General features: G+C 34.7%; 1 protein-coding gene across 2 annotated transcripts in view; it reads left to right on the top strand.

The window, feature by feature from the left end:
* The window catches only part of Elk (Eag-like K[+] channel), a 115875-nt gene that overhangs the window by 40662 nt on the left and 56323 nt on the right, over nucleotides 1-18890 (top strand). Inside the window, exons 3-5 of one of the 2 annotated variants that reach the window (XM_066388902.1) lie at nucleotides 3619-3852; nucleotides 9095-9232; nucleotides 17885-18099. In XM_066388902.1, the coding sequence (XP_066244999.1) occupies nucleotides 3619-3852; nucleotides 9095-9232; nucleotides 17885-18099 (587 nt within the window). The remainder of the gene's footprint in view (nucleotides 1-3618; nucleotides 3853-9094; nucleotides 9233-17884; nucleotides 18100-18890) is intronic. The other variant, XM_066388901.1, reaches the window with a different exon arrangement.

Genomic DNA, 18890 nt, shown 5'->3' with positions numbered 1-18890 from the left:
GAAACAACGAGATTTACAATTTTGTGTCGAAAGATATGTTCATTTTATTGTTGGTATTATGATGTGGGGTGCCATTGCCTATAACTCTGGGTTACCCCTAGTCTTCATTAGAAGCAATATGACCGCACAGCGTTACATCGAAGAAATACTGGAATCTTATTTCGTTTCATACTTAAACACCCTCCAAAATCCTATCTTTAAACAGAATAATATTTGACTATTTGTGGTAAGGGTAGCGTTGGAGTACTTTCAACAAACTCAGATTGAACTGCTGCTTTGGCCTCCAAGATTTCCAGATTTATCTCCAATTGAACACGTCTGGAACATTATTGATAGGAGATTGCTAACGATATAGTCGCCCCTCAAACTCTCGCAACGCTTCGGCATGACATAGAAGTTGCCTGGAATGAAATATCCCAGGAGAATATTAACCACCTCATCAGGAGTATTCTTGCGCGCTTTAATGAATGTGTAAGAAATCGTGGAGCATCAACTCATTATTAATTATAAAGATCCCAATTAACGGATTAAAATTATCCAATTACTTGGTACTTTAATCATTTACTTACTTTGACCCCTGATATTTATACAAAATATCGAAATCGAAATATTTTTACTGGATAGTTTACTGAATGTTCGGGTTTTTATGATACTTAATATACCATAGACACTTTGATGACGGTTATCTTTGATTGTAATTTACTTTATATACAGTTTAATAGAATATTAAAGAATCGGATCTTAGGCAATTATTCCATAAATCAATGACGGAAAAGTATACAGGGTAAATCAGGTTTTAATCGTAATAATAAACTTTGAATTACGGTTGGGTTTTTTGTGTATAAGTCTTAAGGTTTACAATATATTTCACTGAAATTTTTAACGCATGAATCGCTCTTCAATCTACGTTTTATAGGTTCGCGTAAAACAAATCTGATGGTCGACATGAGAAATGAGCCAATCAGAAATGGCTATTCCTGAGTTTAATCCAAGTTTTCAAATACAGCAGGTTTAAACTTGACCTATAAAACTGACCGTAAATCCTAGTTGGGAAATATCTCATTTATCGGGAAGCAGGGTAAAATTAATTTCGGAGATTTAGAGGATTAGGGTTGCAAACTGTTATATTTTCTACAACACATGCTTGACATAAAAGGTTCCAAATTAATTCATTAGCTTGCTTGAGTCGAAAGGAGTCAATGGAGAAAGGATAGTTTTCAGACATACATAGGTAATTTTCACTATAGCAATTATGCAATTTTTGCAGATTTCTATCTTCCAGGTAAGAAAAGAAATTAGCAAACATTCTTTCAAATCAAAAAATACATAATACGTTAAAACTCTAATTAGTTTAGCTCTCTTTACGACGTCTGCCTTATACAGCTTAATATCATAAATTCTCTTTTGCTAACAATGAGGCTCTAACGACCTGCAATTACACGATATCTGTTATTAAATAATTTGTTAAATCTGATTATTAGTGGTAATGAGTTTAGCATTAAATCTTTAGGTGGTACCTACTTAAATTGGGACATTAACCCTCCTTCCAATATTTAATTTTTCCTTAATTTGACTTCACATTCAAAGGGAAGGGCGGTTCTAAGGTGGATTATTTTTTACCTATATCCCATCGAAGCCCTCTCTATCAAAAAATACAGGGTGATTCAAAAGTACATGACGCTACTTCAGGGTTGCATTCGACACATTAATATAATTTTTTAAATACTTTATTTTTTTAAATCGTTTCTTAAGATAGTTATGACGATTTAAAGGTGGGCCGGTAAAGTTGTTTTTTGGCCCTAATGGTGAACATGAAGCTACAAAACGTTGAAATTTAGTAGATAACCATAAAATTGGATCTGGAAAATTTTAAAATAATAAGTGGTGTGACATTTAGGGGGCGGGGACACATACTTATTTTCTGATAGAACTTTTTATATAAAATTTTGGATATGATTTTTTAAAACCCATTTTTCTAAAAAGGGGTAAGATTAAATGAATTTGGGAAAGAGTACAATTTTATTGTAAAAAATTTTGTTTTTTCGAATATGACTTTTTCATATCAAAATTTTATATTGCAAAAAAGTTCTATCAAAAATTAAGCATGTGTAACTAACCACCCCCCCTCCCCCAAAAAATGAACGTCATGCCACTAATTTTTTTTTTCTTTTTGGAAAAATATTTTAGATCTAATTTTATGGCTACCTACCAAATTTCAACACTGTGTGACTTTCCGTTCACTAATTAGGGTAAAAAAAACCACTTTACCGGTTCCATCTTTAAATTGTCATATCTCTCTTAAGAAACGATTTAGAAAAAAAAGTATTTACAATTTTACCTGATATTAATGTATAGAATACGCCCCTAAAGTAGCGACCTGTACTTTTGAATCCCCCTGTATGTCAGGCTATGTCTATAGTAAGCCACCTACTTTTCTTCATCGAACGATAATATAGCACTTTGCTCTCTTAATAGAAATAGCCATTTAAACGTCTTGAAGAATGTAAATATTTGTAAATTCTGACCTATTATTATTCGAGTTATTTTGAGTTTTTTTTCTATTGTGGCTTACTTTCCAAAATACCTTCGATGAAACCTTGGCCTTAAACAGTTATTGGGGGATTTTAAACCTTGTTTTCTTTATGTCTTTTTCCTTGAAGGATTTATCTTGGCCTTTAAATAGATGATTTAGTTCAGCGTTTCTCAACCTTTTAGCATATAATACACCGGTTTTCTTTCTAGTTGGAAACACCCCTACGAATTTAAAATGCTTACCTATGCATCCTCAGAACACAATTCTAGGTGGGCCCTTTGTCGGCTTGCGACCTTTCGCTTTTTAGATATTTAAGTTAGATTTCTTTCAGCACGTCTAACTCCTTACGGAAGTCGATTAGCTAGTTGAGAGAGATTTTGTAAAATTCTTATGGGGAAATTTTTCTGCAAACTCATATAGAAGAACCCTATGGGCTCATATCCATATGAATAAAAGCGCTTTCTCCGACACGGTTTAGCATTTTTTGGATTTCCCATACCAATTTAAAAGAAAATTTCAAGAAAAGCGAAGTATTTTGAACGCCGCTTAATTGTAATGTTTTTTTGTCCGATTTGATCATAAACGGCGCTTTATGGTAACGCTTTGCGACTGTAAACTAATTCATTATAATCCTAGTACAATAATAAAAACAAATAATAATCCTAAAAGAATAAAGCAAGTAACATATGTTGTGAAAAAAAACACTGAATAACCGACATAATTTTTTTTTGTGCGACTCAGGATGTTACATTGTTACCGACTCAAAAAAGATATCAAAAGACCCTCCGTACATTTTAATTTCCTACCGGTTGCGCAATGATAAGGAAATAAGCTTATTTCCCACGGCTTCGTATCCGTATTCATAGGAATGAAGCAAAACAAACATAAATTAGCTTCTGGATGTACCTATATTCGAAAGCATTTTTTAAGCCCAATTGATTCATAAATTATGGAGATATCGACGACCAATTTTTTTTTCAGAAATATATCAAAGTTTTAGAACTTCCTTTTGGTTTGTGAGCATTATTTCTGCACCATTTTCAATACCTGATAAATACAACTAATGATACTTTGTCTTTTTTCAGATAGTAACTTTGTCTTGGGAAATGCCCAAGTGCCCACTCTCTACCCGATTGTTTACTGTTCCGACGGTTTCTGCGAGCTGACAGGGTTTACAAGGGCTCAGATTATGCAAAAAGCTTGCTCTTGCAAGTTCCTTTATGGACCCGAGACAAAGGAAGAGCACAAGGCTCAAATTGAAAAGGCATTGGAATCGAAAAATGAGCTGAAATTGGAAGTAATATTCTACAAGAAGAACGGTAAGTTCCGTTATAAGATCCTAGCAATTTAAGTTGTTGGAAAAATATCTCTGCGATTTAATATAAGTACCACAACCCACGGCTCATCAAATTATCTGACGTAATCTGCTCCATCCATATCATTTTAGGATGTTTTGTAATTTCATCCTGGATCACAACAGTGATTGATTGATTTTTCAGTATTTCATTATGGATATTCGGGAATTTTTAAACCAACAGTTTTCAAATCTATGGTCGTGAAAACAACTGTCCTCGACTGGCCACCGCGATCACCAAATTTAAATAAATGTGATTTTTTCGTTTGCGAAACTGAAGAAAATTATTTGTATATTCGTCACGCGTTGCAACTGATAACTGTACAATATTCCTGCGTTAAACCTAAAGGAGTTGTTAGTAATAAAACTTAATGTCACACACTAAATAATAAATGATCATATTTAATGCCAATGCAACTAGTAGCCAAGGTTTGGCATTAAGTTTGTGAGATTCAGAGCGGGCATAATTGAGGCCTGTCTCCCTCAAACTTTAGGATATCTGCTACCGCATAATTTGGGCATTTAGCAAAGTTGCATCTCTCTAGATGGGCATTATTAGATTCTATTGTATAATTTGTGGTCCAATTTTGGCACGTAACATCTTAATGTTGAAACTTAGTACTTTATTTTTTTAAACATGTGTAGTAGAAGGGCGATTTCATACCTACCAAATATACTGGGGATTCTGGGTTTCAAATGTAAACTCACGTTAGTGTCTAGAATTATTGTAGCAATGTTAGATAAACAAAATTCTGAATGTTCTGGATATTACCCGTATCACCTGAGAGGGATTTTCTTTGTTTCAATATATGAGACACCTTTAGAGCAAATTGAATTTGCGCAGGAAATATAACCCAAGCACCTAGCATAAATACATGTAAGTTACTATAGGACGATATTAAATTTATTTAATCTAATATTTGTTTTAGCAAATTCAGAAATTTTTTCTCACATGTTAAACACACTGGTCAATCTTTCATCAACTCTCCTACGCTTAGTCAAATGTGTGTTTTCACCAGAAATAAATTACACTTCACCGCACCGAATGTTTCATGTAATCTAAAGAAACAAAATCTTGAGCGTTCAAGTTTCAAGTAATCAATTATTGATGCTTTGAGTGTCAGATACAGAGAGATGGGACAAGTTCCATGTTCCCAGTAATGCGAATTGCGTGTTCCCTGCACAATCCCTGGTGTTGACCCGGACATAATCTATTTTTGTAATAAAGAAGCTAGTCAAAATTGTCCATTTCAATGATTATTAAATTAAATCATTATACGAGAATGTATTAAATATCGACGGGGTTCGTGTCGTAAAAAATTCTAACTTTAAACATATATTATTTTTCTACAGTCTCCGCATTGGGAGCTTTTTTATTCCATTATCGTAGAAACTCTTTGGACGTTCTTGTAACCATTGAAGTACAAATATTTCAACTGCGTCGTTGTCGAAATGTTGACCTTCAAGCACTTCTTTAAGAGGTCCAAAAAGATGGAAGTCGCAAGGGGACAAATCGGGACTATATGATGGATATTTCAGCATTTCACAGCCTAGTATGTATATCCAATTTTTACCTTATGGCATTGATTGCATGAGGCCTGACGTTACCATGCAAAAGAATAAGACTTCTGACCGATCGCTTCTTTCTTTTCCTTCAAAACAACACTTTAACGGCATCTAGTTATTCACAATAACATTGCGCCCCCTCTCGCTACTTTTCCTCCACTCCATATTCTCGTGTTTCGACTCGGATGTGTTATGATGGACCCAAGTTTCGTCAGAGGTAATGGTGCGATTCAAAAAGGCTTCACGCCTTTTTCGATTCAAGTATTGCTGAGAAATCTCCAATCAATGTTGCTTGTGATCTACCGATAACAGATGAGGAGCCTATCTAGAGAATATTTTGTGTATTTTCAAGTCGTCTCTGATCTGATAGACACTCCCATAACTGACATTCAGTTCCTCAAAAAATTCCCAAAGAGTTGTCCTTCGATTTCCTTCCATAAAATTTCGGAGCTCCTAATGCTGGCTTCGGTCACGCTTGTCCTTGGGCGGCGAGTGTGGCTCCTATTCTCAACCTTTTCACGCCCTCTCGAAAATTCTTTGTGCCATACAAATATACGGATTTTTCACAGAGTGTTGTCCCCGAACTGGGCCTGTAATCACCAAAAAAATTCAGTGGGATTAACCCCTTCCTTGGCGAAAAACTCGTAAATTGAGTAATTACATAAAAGTGCGCACTTGTGGGTGATTTAACTAGTAATCAAAGTTTGTGGAATTCATCAGCAATTAGTATGTGGGCAATATTTTTGTTTTCAAAGAATCGCCGCATGATAACATGCACATCTTTATCTTACAGGGTTTCGAACGAAACCAACTAATTGCTTTTCATTGAATTCTTCCGAGCCTTAAAATTGGATGATCCTCACTTCGTTTCTCATCGCCCATCTAATTTGACACTCTCTGTCTTTCCTCCTTTCTGATTATTACCACGACACTTTAATTAAACCAATCATGTCTATCACTGGCAACATTTTAGCTTCCTTCTAATATCCCCTGTCACAATATCTTTTCAAATAGGTACCTAATTAAACTGCCCTAAATCCTCAAAAATACTTATTTTGTGCCAATGGAGGATTGATTTTGATAGCCACAAATATCGTTTTTTCCAAAGGGCCTTAAAGGTCAACATGGTTTACCCCGGATCACGCATATAAAGTGCTATTTAGGACCTAAGAGTAAAAGAAGTTTTATGAGTTCACCCTTAGCGTCAGGATGTGCAACGCTAAATTGATTGTGGTATTGCAGGGACGAGTTGTGTAACAATTACACAATATTATCTATTTTCGTAATAATATCAAACAGACTTTTGTGAAATGATGAAATAACCAAATACTAAAAATAAACCAAGGTCAGATTCATTGATAATTCGCTAGAAAAAAAGCATGTTACAGGGAGAAAAGATCTTTGTTATGCTTCGCTGGGTTGCTACTTTCAGCTTTGCTTCAGGTTTCAATCTATGTATTTAGCACAAAAAGAATTTTACTCCTAGTAACATAATCCAGTATTAAGCGGTAAACAAATCCTACCAGCAGTAAATATATTTTCTATTGTTCTCCATGACTATAATAAAATTTATAATTTCGTAAGGGAAAACATCGATTACTGCTATCCATTTCCACGACGTCTACCTCTGCGAATAGGTCTTTCTTGCTATAAAAACGTAATATCTCGCTTTTTAGGAAATTTAAATTTTGAAGTAAAACTTAATGAGGTCAAGCTTAGACTCCCATCAGTGAAAGAAAATCTCGTTTAGGAAGGCAAATTCATTTTTAGATCTTTAAAATCCCAGGAAAAAGGTCATAAAATGGAAGTTTACTGATGGCTGAGCATCACTTATCTAATAATTTTTGATTTCTTTGGAATGCCGTCAATTCCCATAATATGATTTGAACAGCTTTGAGATATTTGCTCTAATAACTCTTTTCTCAAACTTTTGACGCATGTTTGTACTATTGTATAGGCATATGATCGACATAATAACGTATTAATATATGTATGCCACTTATCATAAAAATTGCAATACCTAGAAATAATGCGCATATTTTAATAAAATTTTGTAAATATGTTGACAACACCTTACAAAATAAACAATATAAGTCACAAGTGAACCGAAGTCCAGAAAGTCTTTAAAATTTGAAGAATGTGTATAACGACCTTCTGAATTTACACTTTCAGAAACTTGTCTGGGCATGCTTCTAAGCAAATGATCAATTTCCTCTTGAGGTAGTGTATCCCAGGTAACTTGAATTGCATTTCGTAATTCTGCTAAAGTACGTTATAGATTTTCCGGTATAATAAGTCTTCTTTTTGATATGTCCCATACGTGTTCCGTAAGGGGAAGATCAGGAGAGCGCGGAGGCCAAAGAAGCATATTAACATTATAACGTTATAGATGAACCATAGTTATACGAGGCATATGAGGTCATGCATTGTCTTGCTGAAAAGCACGTTTCCAATTCGTTGAATGTATGGTATAGCTATTGGTTTTAATACTTCCTGCAGGTAACGCACGGCGTTATATGTAAAATCTGATCAATTATACTATTACTACAATTAAATATCTATACCAATTTTGGTTTAATTTGATGTATTAATTCTAGGTGTTGCAATTTTTGTAATAACTAGTATATATTCATCTAAATACTGTTTTAAAAAAATCTGAGTATCTTTTGGATGCACCCCTACTTAGTAAGATGTTTTAACTTTTTACCTACATATGATATCTCATTTTCTATAATAATTAAAATTTATTCACATATGTGTTTCCTTTGAAATACAGTGTGTATATAAAGCATGGAATAAATTCATTTTCTCTGGAATTAAAATAATTAAAAATCCGTGGACATGTCGACTGTAGTTTAAAATTCTACTTGTTTTGGTTGGCTAATATTAACTGTGACGTCATCATTGTTCCAGTTATGCACAGCTAATATTATCCAAACAAAAAATGTGGAATTTTAAACTAAATCGACGTGTCCAAACATTTTTTATTATTTTAATTCTACACCGAAAAAATTAATGTATTCTATACTTTATGGACATACTGTATACATTTCTGAACAAATCAAGGATATAGGTAAGATATAGGTAAGACACTCTTTTAGATTCTCCAATTTATTTGTGGTATGCTACTGATAATTTCTTTCTTAAAGTTACAAGGAAAGTATGATTTGGAAAATTTCGCCTGCCACTTTGGTGAATCTATTCATGGAAAAGTTTCTTATTTATTCAAAAGTATTGAAAAATGCAAAAGTTTAATTTTTTCTTTATTCGAATTTATCACGAAAATGATCCAAATCTACTGGGCATTGTTATTTTTAGTTACAATTGCCACAGACCCGGTGGGTACGTCGCCGAAATTTCTGGGTAAACTCTGATATGTCAATAAAACGCTCTATCATATTGTTTTTAAATGTCGAAAATTTTAATTTATAAATTAACTAAATAATTTATTAATTACTTTATTTAATTAAGGAAAACAGATTGTCATAAACCCCGTGTATTCCAAAACGAATATCAAATTTTGTGTGTAACGTAATTTTTATTGATCATAATCATAATCACGCAGAGCGCATCTTTTTGATCACAAAATGAGTTGGGAATCGGATAAAATTTCTATTGCTTTTTACGATATTTTATTCCAGGAACTCCATTTTGGTGCCTGCTAGACATAGTACCGATAAAAAATGAGAAACGCGAAGTGGTACTCTATCTCGCTTCACACAAAGACATCACTAATACGAAGATGGCTGAAATGGCTGAATGTGAGCTCTACGATAGTGGTAAGTTTTCAAAAGTGAGTGATTCTGCACAATTTATCTTCAGTGGGTATTTTCCAATATAGGTAATTCTTGTTTACTAGTCGGAGAGCATAATATGCATTTTGAGCAACTCGATTATGAATGATATTGAGTTAGGATTAATCCATCTGCCTTGACCCAGTTTGAATATAAATTAATCGTGATCTAGGCCGGTTTTGCGTATTTGCAATCCAGTTTCAAATTGCGTTTTGTTGACCAGATTTAATGCGCTACTTCCTGATCTGGCTAACAAATGCCAAATGCATGATTTGCTACTAAAAGTCAAATTCATTGGACGCTCAATGAATTAAATTGTGTGTCAAAGAAATCGAAGATTCCATGGAAAAATAAAAAAGTTTCATTTCCAAACGTCGCAATAGGGACATTGATTGGAACCTTTTTTCACCACGAATATTGCACCCATCAGGTTTCGGGAGCTGTTTTTTCTGGACGTGCCCTATTACGAACGGAAGTAAATTGTCCCTTTCATGCTGTAATTTCCCAAGTGGAGTTATGATTTGTTTGCAGAGTGCCAATATATTTTAAAGTTTAAGCAAAAAGTGAATCTATGCAACATAGTATGCTGCAAAGAGAATGCAGTTCAGGTCTTAGAGAGATTCAGTTCGCATTCCCTTAACGGCATTCTTGTTTTGCTCTTCGCGTTATCGAACTCCGGTAATTATGGAAACTGTGAACGTTACTAAAGGACTTCAAATACAAGTTTTTTTCATTTTTGAACGGTAAAAAAGTATAAAATTTTAATTTACGTTTTACCGCTGTGTTTTTCTCTGTGTGCATGTGCAGTAACGCAAAATGTAATGTCATGGCTTTAGGTGTTCAAAATATCTCTATTATCTAACATTAGATAGCAGTTATGGCTATCCTGTGGACGGCGTTGCTAATAATGATAATGTGCTTCCTAACTATTAGTTAATCAGGCATGCTTTTCCTAAACTAATGTTCGCATGTACATAGAAGTTTTGACGCTTGGTCTTGCTGGAAATCTGCCCATGCATCAATCCCAGGAGTTTGTTAATTAATTAATTAATTAATTACGTATTATTATTAAAGCTTTTATTTGAACTCCATAACGAGGTTTACTCATTAGTTCTATATTAAACTCAATGTTCGAAATCTTGGGCGTAATGAGACATTTAATCGATTAAAATTCTCACAATTAAGTAAAAAAAATCCACAAGAAAAATCTTTATAAGATACCCGACCTATTGTTCTAGCGGTCAGGTAGGGTGGCATTCGTCGAAGCGCCTACCCACTAAAATGGGGATACCTAAGGTACCAACCAAAAAATCGATATACTTAAGGTACCAACAAAAAAATCGAGATACCTAAGGTACCAACCTACGAGTACCCAGGACTGTCTCTGAGAGATATATACAGTGTCACCCGTAAAGTCCACATCATATCGTCGGTGCGTGTATCTCCTGAAGCTTCCGAGTCTGGTGAGCGCCTGAGTTAAGTAGTAATTCAGGCGCCTATGTTTAGGTGGTTATGGTCAGGGATAAGTCTTTTCGTCCACTGACCCTTACCTGCGAGACTTGACCAACGATCCTGCCATTTCTGGATGGTCGTGCTTCTCACCGCTCTAATCCGCCTCCGTTACCCGCAAAAGAACGCTAAGAGTTGAGCGCTCTACCAGAAGGAAGTCGATGGGAGATGTCCGGTGGAACTTCCTCGTGAGATACAGTGCGATATGCTCCTATGACACGCAATAAGGTTTTTCTCTGTATTCTCAGCATTATATGTGAACATTTTCTTATTCTTGTCAACCAGCCACAAATTGGAGCGACGTGGAGTAGCGTATCACCCCGTAGAGCAGTTGCCTCTTTCAAGTGAACGGTCCTTCGACTAACGGCATTATTCTCTGGAGAGCTTCCAATTTGTTGAGGTTTTTTTGACAAACGCCTTTTACGTGCCAAATCCAGACACCTAATCCATTTCTTTGCCATAATGTGTGTATTCCTCACTAGCAAGAAGATGTCTTTCCTATCCATTTCCCGCTCAGAATGACCATCTGGGTTTTTTCGGGGATATTACTTAGTGAGTGGTCAGTCAGCCCCTCCTCGCATCTGCAAATGGCCGCATTCTTTAAGATGTTCACAACTAAACTGAATGCTGTAATTGTTTGACATATTTAACTAAAGAGGTATAAAGAATATACTAAAAGCAATTTTAACAAATATACAGATAACGTAAGTCAAATTAAAATTTTTACAATTTATAGGTTTGTATGTCCAAATACAGGGTGTTAAAGTTTCAAGATGATTTCTGTTTCTTGAGGTGCTACAGTTTTTGAGTTATTTAGGTCAGATTTTAAGCATGTGTAGCTTTACGTACATAGACAGGACTCTCTAATCTTGCCGAGAATCTACAGAGTGGTAGTTCTTTTCTTCTACCTTTTGTGAGGTACGATACTATCCGATCATTTCTTGAAAATTGAATCAGTAGATATTTTCGAGCTATTTGTGAAAATAACAAGCGATATACGAAGTGTTTCTAATTATTTAATGGAAATCGATGCTTCTGATATAACAAAAAAATATACTGACATGACATGGGTATCCGTAAATTGTATATTAAGGTATAAGTTTCATAAGGCAGCTTATTGCCGCACCAGTCTCGTTGCTTCACACCTTGTTGTGTAATGAACGTCTGTGACAATGAAATTTATAAAACGTGTATGTCATAACTTCTTTTCTGTAGAGCAATATTTTCACATTTTAATGTAAAACGAAGATCTTATAAGACAAATTTATTTCGCTAATGCGATTCTTCCAGGTAAATAGACTGTACTAAAGTAAAAGTTAACTGGCGTCTTCGCCAATTTCACGCGATATTGAACACATTCACGGCTAGACGTTGACCAGAATGATTGGAAAAATTCATGATCCTATTCGTTCCCGGATTTTGCGAAATTTGATCATATACCTATATGAATGAGGAAAGCTAAACCTTATACTAACCCAATGTTTGTTACCCGAAATCTTTGCCAATTCCATGTAATATTGACTGTTCACGGCTAAAACTTAACCCAACTACATTAAAAATTTGCTAAAAAAGAATTTTTTTTCATATTTTAATAACATTTATTTGAAATTAACGATAACAAAGCTCCCGATCTTAGTAAGTCACAGTTTCTTACCTTATATGTCTAAATACATATACAGGGTGTCTGTTTCTAGAACTCAACCATGAAGATTTCAATAACAAAGATAAAAAATCGGTTTGTAAGTTTAAGTATCACCATAACATCGAAACGCCGATTCAAAATTTGAAAAATTCCGATAACTTTCGGAAGTATTTGAAAAAGAAATAAATTTTGGGGAAACTGCAGTGCCGAACTTTAACATGTGATACATTATAGTAATTAAAAAATGTAAAAATTCAAGTTGGCGTTTATAAAAAAAACAAACTTGATGATGGATAGAGAAAACTGAAACGTCGAATTTCAAATATTATAAGAAGAAGAAAAGTTGTAATGATGTTTTCCAAAATTTAAATCGTTTTGAAAACTTACGAAAGTTATTGGAATTTTTCAAATTTTGAAACGGGATTTTCCTAAACTCAAATTTGCGCAATTTTGTCCCAATTTAACCAACCTCACGTTTTTCATAGTTAGTAAAATTTCCAAGGTTGATGTCCGAAGACGGACACTCTGTCTACATACAAAGGGTGTACTAAAAAACTTTCTGCTAAAGAACTTTTTATGTTAATTTTTATTTACTGCATACATCTCGTAGCTGAGTTCAGCTTTAAATTCTACTTGAAACTTGACATACTAGTTCATCTAAATATTGAAGAAATTAGTAATCGCTGTAGGCCACACAAAAAAGTAACAGAAAAGTGCCTAAACATCTGATAAACCGTCCAGTGGTCCAATATATTGAAAATTAAAAAATATCTTAATAATCGTAAATTTCAATGTGCGTTTCATATACAGTTTTTTTAATAGAAGGCCCTAACAAATTCTTGTTTTTTATTAGCACTTAATCAAGAATTTATTCAGGTATTTCTAAGTTTCCCAAATAAAATCTATCTTTGCACCTGAGAGTTTTCGATTATTTTTAAAGTTCCGATCCGTAACATTACAGGCCATCTGCATCTTGATGTGGTCGTTTGTATTTCTTCGCATTTTGTCTTGTTTATATATTATCCGACATATGGACACCTAGCGCCTAGGACAACCTGAGCCCATTAGGACCCAGGGAAGGAAGAGCTAATGTATTCTTGATTTTGACCATTCAGCAATTTTTTTAACTACTGTAGCGTGATAACTATTTTTTTCAATATTTAGGCAGAGTATATTTAGAAATTTTTTCAAAACAATTTTAACCAACGACTCTATGACACATCTTTCACAAAGTATACAAATATCTGCAATACTTTGCAATCCCTTGTAAAAAGATCACCTTATAAATCTATTATAAGCCGTAATTAAAGATATTCTCATAAGGTGGTCGCCCAATTAGTTTGATTTATATTGATATTCCCGCTAATAAAAGCACAGAACTCGAAACGCCCTATAACTGCCAGGAAGTTGAAACTTATTAAAGGTGGACTTCCAGGTCTAGTAAAAAACGACTCTCATCATAACAACTATATTACATCAAAGAAAAGATGTCTAGTTGTAGTTGAAGTCTCGTATTTTTAATGGCTTTTCATCTCAACGTCATAGCAAATTATTAGATTCATAACTAGCTTTGTGGTATGGAGTTTAGGAAGCCCTATTTAAGAACCGTTTGAGGGCTTTTAGTTGGTAAAGCATGAAGTTTATATAATGCGATAGTGGACGAGAGTTTTTAAGCATAGTTCAATGTCTGCTAAAACCAGCGTAACCTCTTAAGCCTTTGAATAAAATTACAATTGACCGAAGTTTTGAGCTCCGCCCTTAATTTTTGTCTAGTTGAGTTTTTTTTTAGGGAAGTTCGACCACTCCTGATAATAATATGTAGTTGGCCCAGTGTATAAAAATGCAAATTTCTGAGCGATTCAAAAACGTTGCAAATTAGATTTTTAAGTAAATCGTGCCAAGAAACTTTCAGATACAAAATTAAATTTTTTTCCCGTTAATCAGTTTGATAGATATTTGGCAATTTCGGTTTTTTTAATCTCCATCTAAATCTCCATAACCAACCAAATTAAACACTTAGTATTCTGGAAAAACACTCATCTGAATTCTAGTATTAAAATTTCATTAAAATTCCAATCCAAAAAGAATTCCAAAAACAAAAATAATTGGATGTGTGCTGAAAAATCCGTAAATCTGGCAACGTTGCAAATTGGATTTTTAAATGGGTAAAGACCAGGGTCCCGCACATATTTTTTTTGATGAGTCAGAATAATAATCTACTAATTTAGGAATGTATGATTACACGCTTTTTTGCTGTATGTTTTTATTATGTATAATATAAAAACCTCACATTTTATCGGATAAATTTTATTTGTCGGTGCAAATTTATTGTTATCTAGCAAAAGCGTGATTTACCAGCAAAACAACAAAGATCACGCACGAGTGATTTTTTTACTGGTATCGAGCACTTTGCTTAAGCAAACAATGATTAAGTTAGCACACAGGCAAAATTTATTAGATAAAACATGATATTGAGTTTAATTTGAACTGGACAAATGCCTCAGAAATATTCTCGCCGTTGTGGCATAAGCATAATTAAGTCTTTTAAAAATTTTGCTCGATTTAGTTGCTGGAATGCTTTTTTCATCAGAAGAAAACCAGAAAGTGTACACGTTTCGGGTCTATCCTTAAATCTTAATAATAAGACTTAATGATAATGAAATGTAATATTTGACAACTGATAAACCCTTATCAGGCTAAGTTATCTAGCCCTAACTAACCTCTTCGCCTGGAGAGGAGGAAATCTTTAAAAGACACCTGGCCGGTTGATGTCCTCTGCAGATGGTCAGGTGGTAACAGGCGGGTAGTGTGAGATTTAGGATAATTCCATTTACTCACTAAAATCACCCCCTTTTTTTCCCTAACTCTGAAACTGACTTGTCGGCATTACCTCGAGGCACAATACACGCACACACAATTATTTTCTCGTCCTACCCGCTTTACTTCTCCTTTTCTCCATAGCTTTCCTTTCCATAATCTCCTCCGTAATCTTTTTAAACTCCACCCACTTCATCTCGCATTTCGTAAGTTCGCTCTTTGATATTTCACGTTCTACTTTTAATCCACTTGTCTCGCTCCCTCCCAATCCATTATGGTACGTTTTGAATGAGAAATGGTTCTGTCACCAAAGTGTATTTAACTCTCTTCTGGTAGAACCTATCATGGTTCTCACTTTTCATACCTATTTTGGACAGATATTTATCAGACTTCATGTCCTGTTAACATCTATGACAGTGTATAATTGCACTACGTTAATTCTGTCTTGTGCCATTCATTCGGTCTGGCACTACAATTTTTATCCATCCTTCGCATTGTTTCAATATTTTATCACATTCCTTCAGTATTCTCTTCCTGACACACGTCCTACTCTTTTTCTCATTTTTCCACATAAATCTTTTTTCATCCACTCTCAGCTTGATTGGCGGAATCTTGGCTAGAACCATCACAGGGTCATGTGCAATCATTCTATAAGTACTGGTTACCTTTATCACCAGTGTGCGTTTCTCTCGTTCTAGTAGTATCTCATACTTTCTTTACTTCAGTGTCTCCTCCCATACTGGTGCCTCATGCAGTATGGCTAAGAAAGCCGTCAAACTAAAACTCTTGCTTTACCGTAACCGGGTCCACCAACACTGAGCATGTTCTCAGATAGCACCCTAACTACTTTACCCACTTTCTCTGTGGTCTTGTGTACAGGGTAGAACAGCCAAATGGAATAAATTCAATATCTGCATATTTCGACATATGTGAAAGAAATACCGAAACTTATCAATTTTAGATTCTGAAATTACATCCTGTAACTTAAAAATTTTATCCCTTAATTTAACACCCTTTGCGTGACGATTCCAACTCCTAAATTTTAAATTGAAACGGTTTTGTAGTACCTCAATTGAAAGGTATTTTCATTTTCTATTCAAAATTGTTACGGTTTTAAATTTTATTGCAAAGAATAATAGAAAAGAATATTTATATAATTGACGACATTCTATACAACAAAGTTAAAACTTAATAACTAATATCATTTTGTTATCGATAATGTCATAAAATAATAAAACAAATCAATTTCAATATTCTATGAGATGTTCAAAATCCATGCCTCGAACGTCTTGGCAGTATCTTAATCGAAAATTAATCTAACATTAATTAATATCTGAGGCGTAAATCATCTAATCGCAAGAGTTATTCTTCTTTTTAAGTCAATTAGATCGTGTGATTTATTTTTGTACACCATACTCTTCACGTATCGCCATATGAAGAACTCTAATGGAGTAGGATCGGGTGATCGTGCTGGACATCCTAGTGATCCTCGCTTCCCTATCCATCGATTTGGAAAAATTAAGTCGAGGTACATTGAGATTGATTTGCCAGATTATTTTATTACATCAACAATAATCAAGTGATATTAGTTTATAAGTTTTTAGTTTGTTATAGAGATTTTTTCCAATTACGTGAACTATTTTTTTTCTATTATTCTTTCAAACGAGGTATTACAAACTCAAACTATCAACTTAAAAATTTGAGAGTTGCAACTGTCATGTAAAGAGGGTTGAATTTAGGGATGAAATTTTTACGTTACAGTATACAATTTCAGAATCTAAAATTGATGGGTTTCGGTATTTTTTTTAAATATGTCGAAATATGCAGATATTGAATTTATTCCATTTGGCTGTTCCACTCTGTATACTGTGTTCAGCAAAACTCTTGTTCCCACCCTCCAAGTTATTTCAGCATTTCATGCATAACAAGCTCGTGTTCATTCATTTAAACTCTTCGGCTTCTGATTTTCCTTCTGCTCGCCAGGATCACCGTCGCCTTTTTCTCAGTGGCCATGCTAAATTCCCTGTTCCTAAACATATCCTCCGGCTTCGTCACCTCCGTTGTACTCACTTTCAGAATTTCCTTGGTTTTGGCATCAATTATCAGAGCTAGGTCATCTGCGTACACCAATGGAGTAAGGCCGTTCGGGTATCGCGCTTTTTTTCCACGAGGAAAATCTTCAAAAAGAAATCCGACCTATTGTTTCGGCGGCCAAGCAATGAAGGATTCCTCGAAGCGCCTACCCACTAATCACACAAATCTCCTTCGATCGTCCGAAATTGTTCCTGGAGGAAATATCTTCAATTAGATGAGACGTTAAAATTTTGCTGTTTATAAGTCTACAAATCGAAATTATTGTTGTCTTTCAAAGAACGAGAGTTTATTGCACCCCTCTTATATGGTGCATTCCGCCCGATTCTTTTCTTTATAGGGTTATTGCGTTGTTGTCCTGTTGCCCGTCTTGAATAGCGGCACGCTCCATTCGTTCTTTTTCTTTGACCATTGCAGAGATGGCATTGCTGCTACGGTCCCACTTCGTTTTGCTTTCCAACAAATACCGTGCTGTCAGCAACTAACCCAAACTAACCCGATTTAATTTCTAACACGTATAACATAACCCTAAACCACTTTCAACTATAGTGTAAGGACATATCCACACTGCCTAATAGTTTTTCGTTATTCTTTGCTATCCGCAGCTGCTGTCTTGGGGGCCCGATTTCGAGGCTCAGCAGACTCCTGTCTCCTGGCAGAAAAAAGCAACTGTGATTTGGACCCCGAAGCTCCACCTGCCAACTATGGAAGAAGACGATCCAGGGCCGTACTTTATCAGCTTAGTGGACATTATAAACCAGACAGAATGAAGACCAAACTGAAGCTAAACAATGTAAGTTCCAGTAGATCTCTTTGTGCCTTGTGATATCCTGAAAGTTGTACAGGCGTAGCTAATCTTTAGTCAATGCGGCAGCCCAACTCTAGCGATTTATTCGGGGCTATTTATTATTGAATACTTTATTTCTATCTGTTACACTTATTTAAAGGTCAATTTTTCTTTCAGTTTCATAACTGAATACTGAATGTATCAGATAGATTTAAATAACATGAGCGAAATTGCACTAGAGCTACGACTCACAAGGGATATGAAAATGAATTAAAGATGCACTTAAAGATTTCTCTATTAAATATTCCTATGAGAAAACGGCATTACTTCCTGGTTTTAGAATCAGAGGAAAACTCTAATTAAAATCCATTCTCATTTTTAATGTTCCTCCATCTTTATTTCGTAGAAAGTTAGGTCGATAACTAGCTTTGGGATGCCCTATTTAAAAATCGTTTGAGAGTTTTCGGTCGGATAGAGACGAAGTAAACATAATGCGATAATGGCTGAGGGTTTTTAAACATAATGCAATGGCGATTAATTCCAACCTAAGTTTCTAGGCCATACAAATAAATTGTGGTGAATGTTGAACGCACTATTTGCCTGAAATTATGGGGAATTTAAATCGAATACTATTTATGCCACCATTATCATAAAATCGAGGAACAATACAGGTGGTGATAATTACAACTTGTGTGCTTAATGTTAAATATTAAAACAATTAGCACGCCTGAAAGGGCCAAATTGTTATTTTGCGGCTAGCTTCGTTAACACGTCGATAATTTGGAACTTAATAGAGA

This window comes from Euwallacea similis, chromosome 4, assembly GCF_039881205.1.
Source record: "Euwallacea similis isolate ESF13 chromosome 4, ESF131.1, whole genome shotgun sequence".
NCBI lineage: Eukaryota > Metazoa > Arthropoda > Insecta > Coleoptera > Curculionidae > Euwallacea > Euwallacea similis.
Note: the sequence above shows the minus strand (reverse complement) of the source record. Positions and strands in the feature narration are given on the sequence as shown.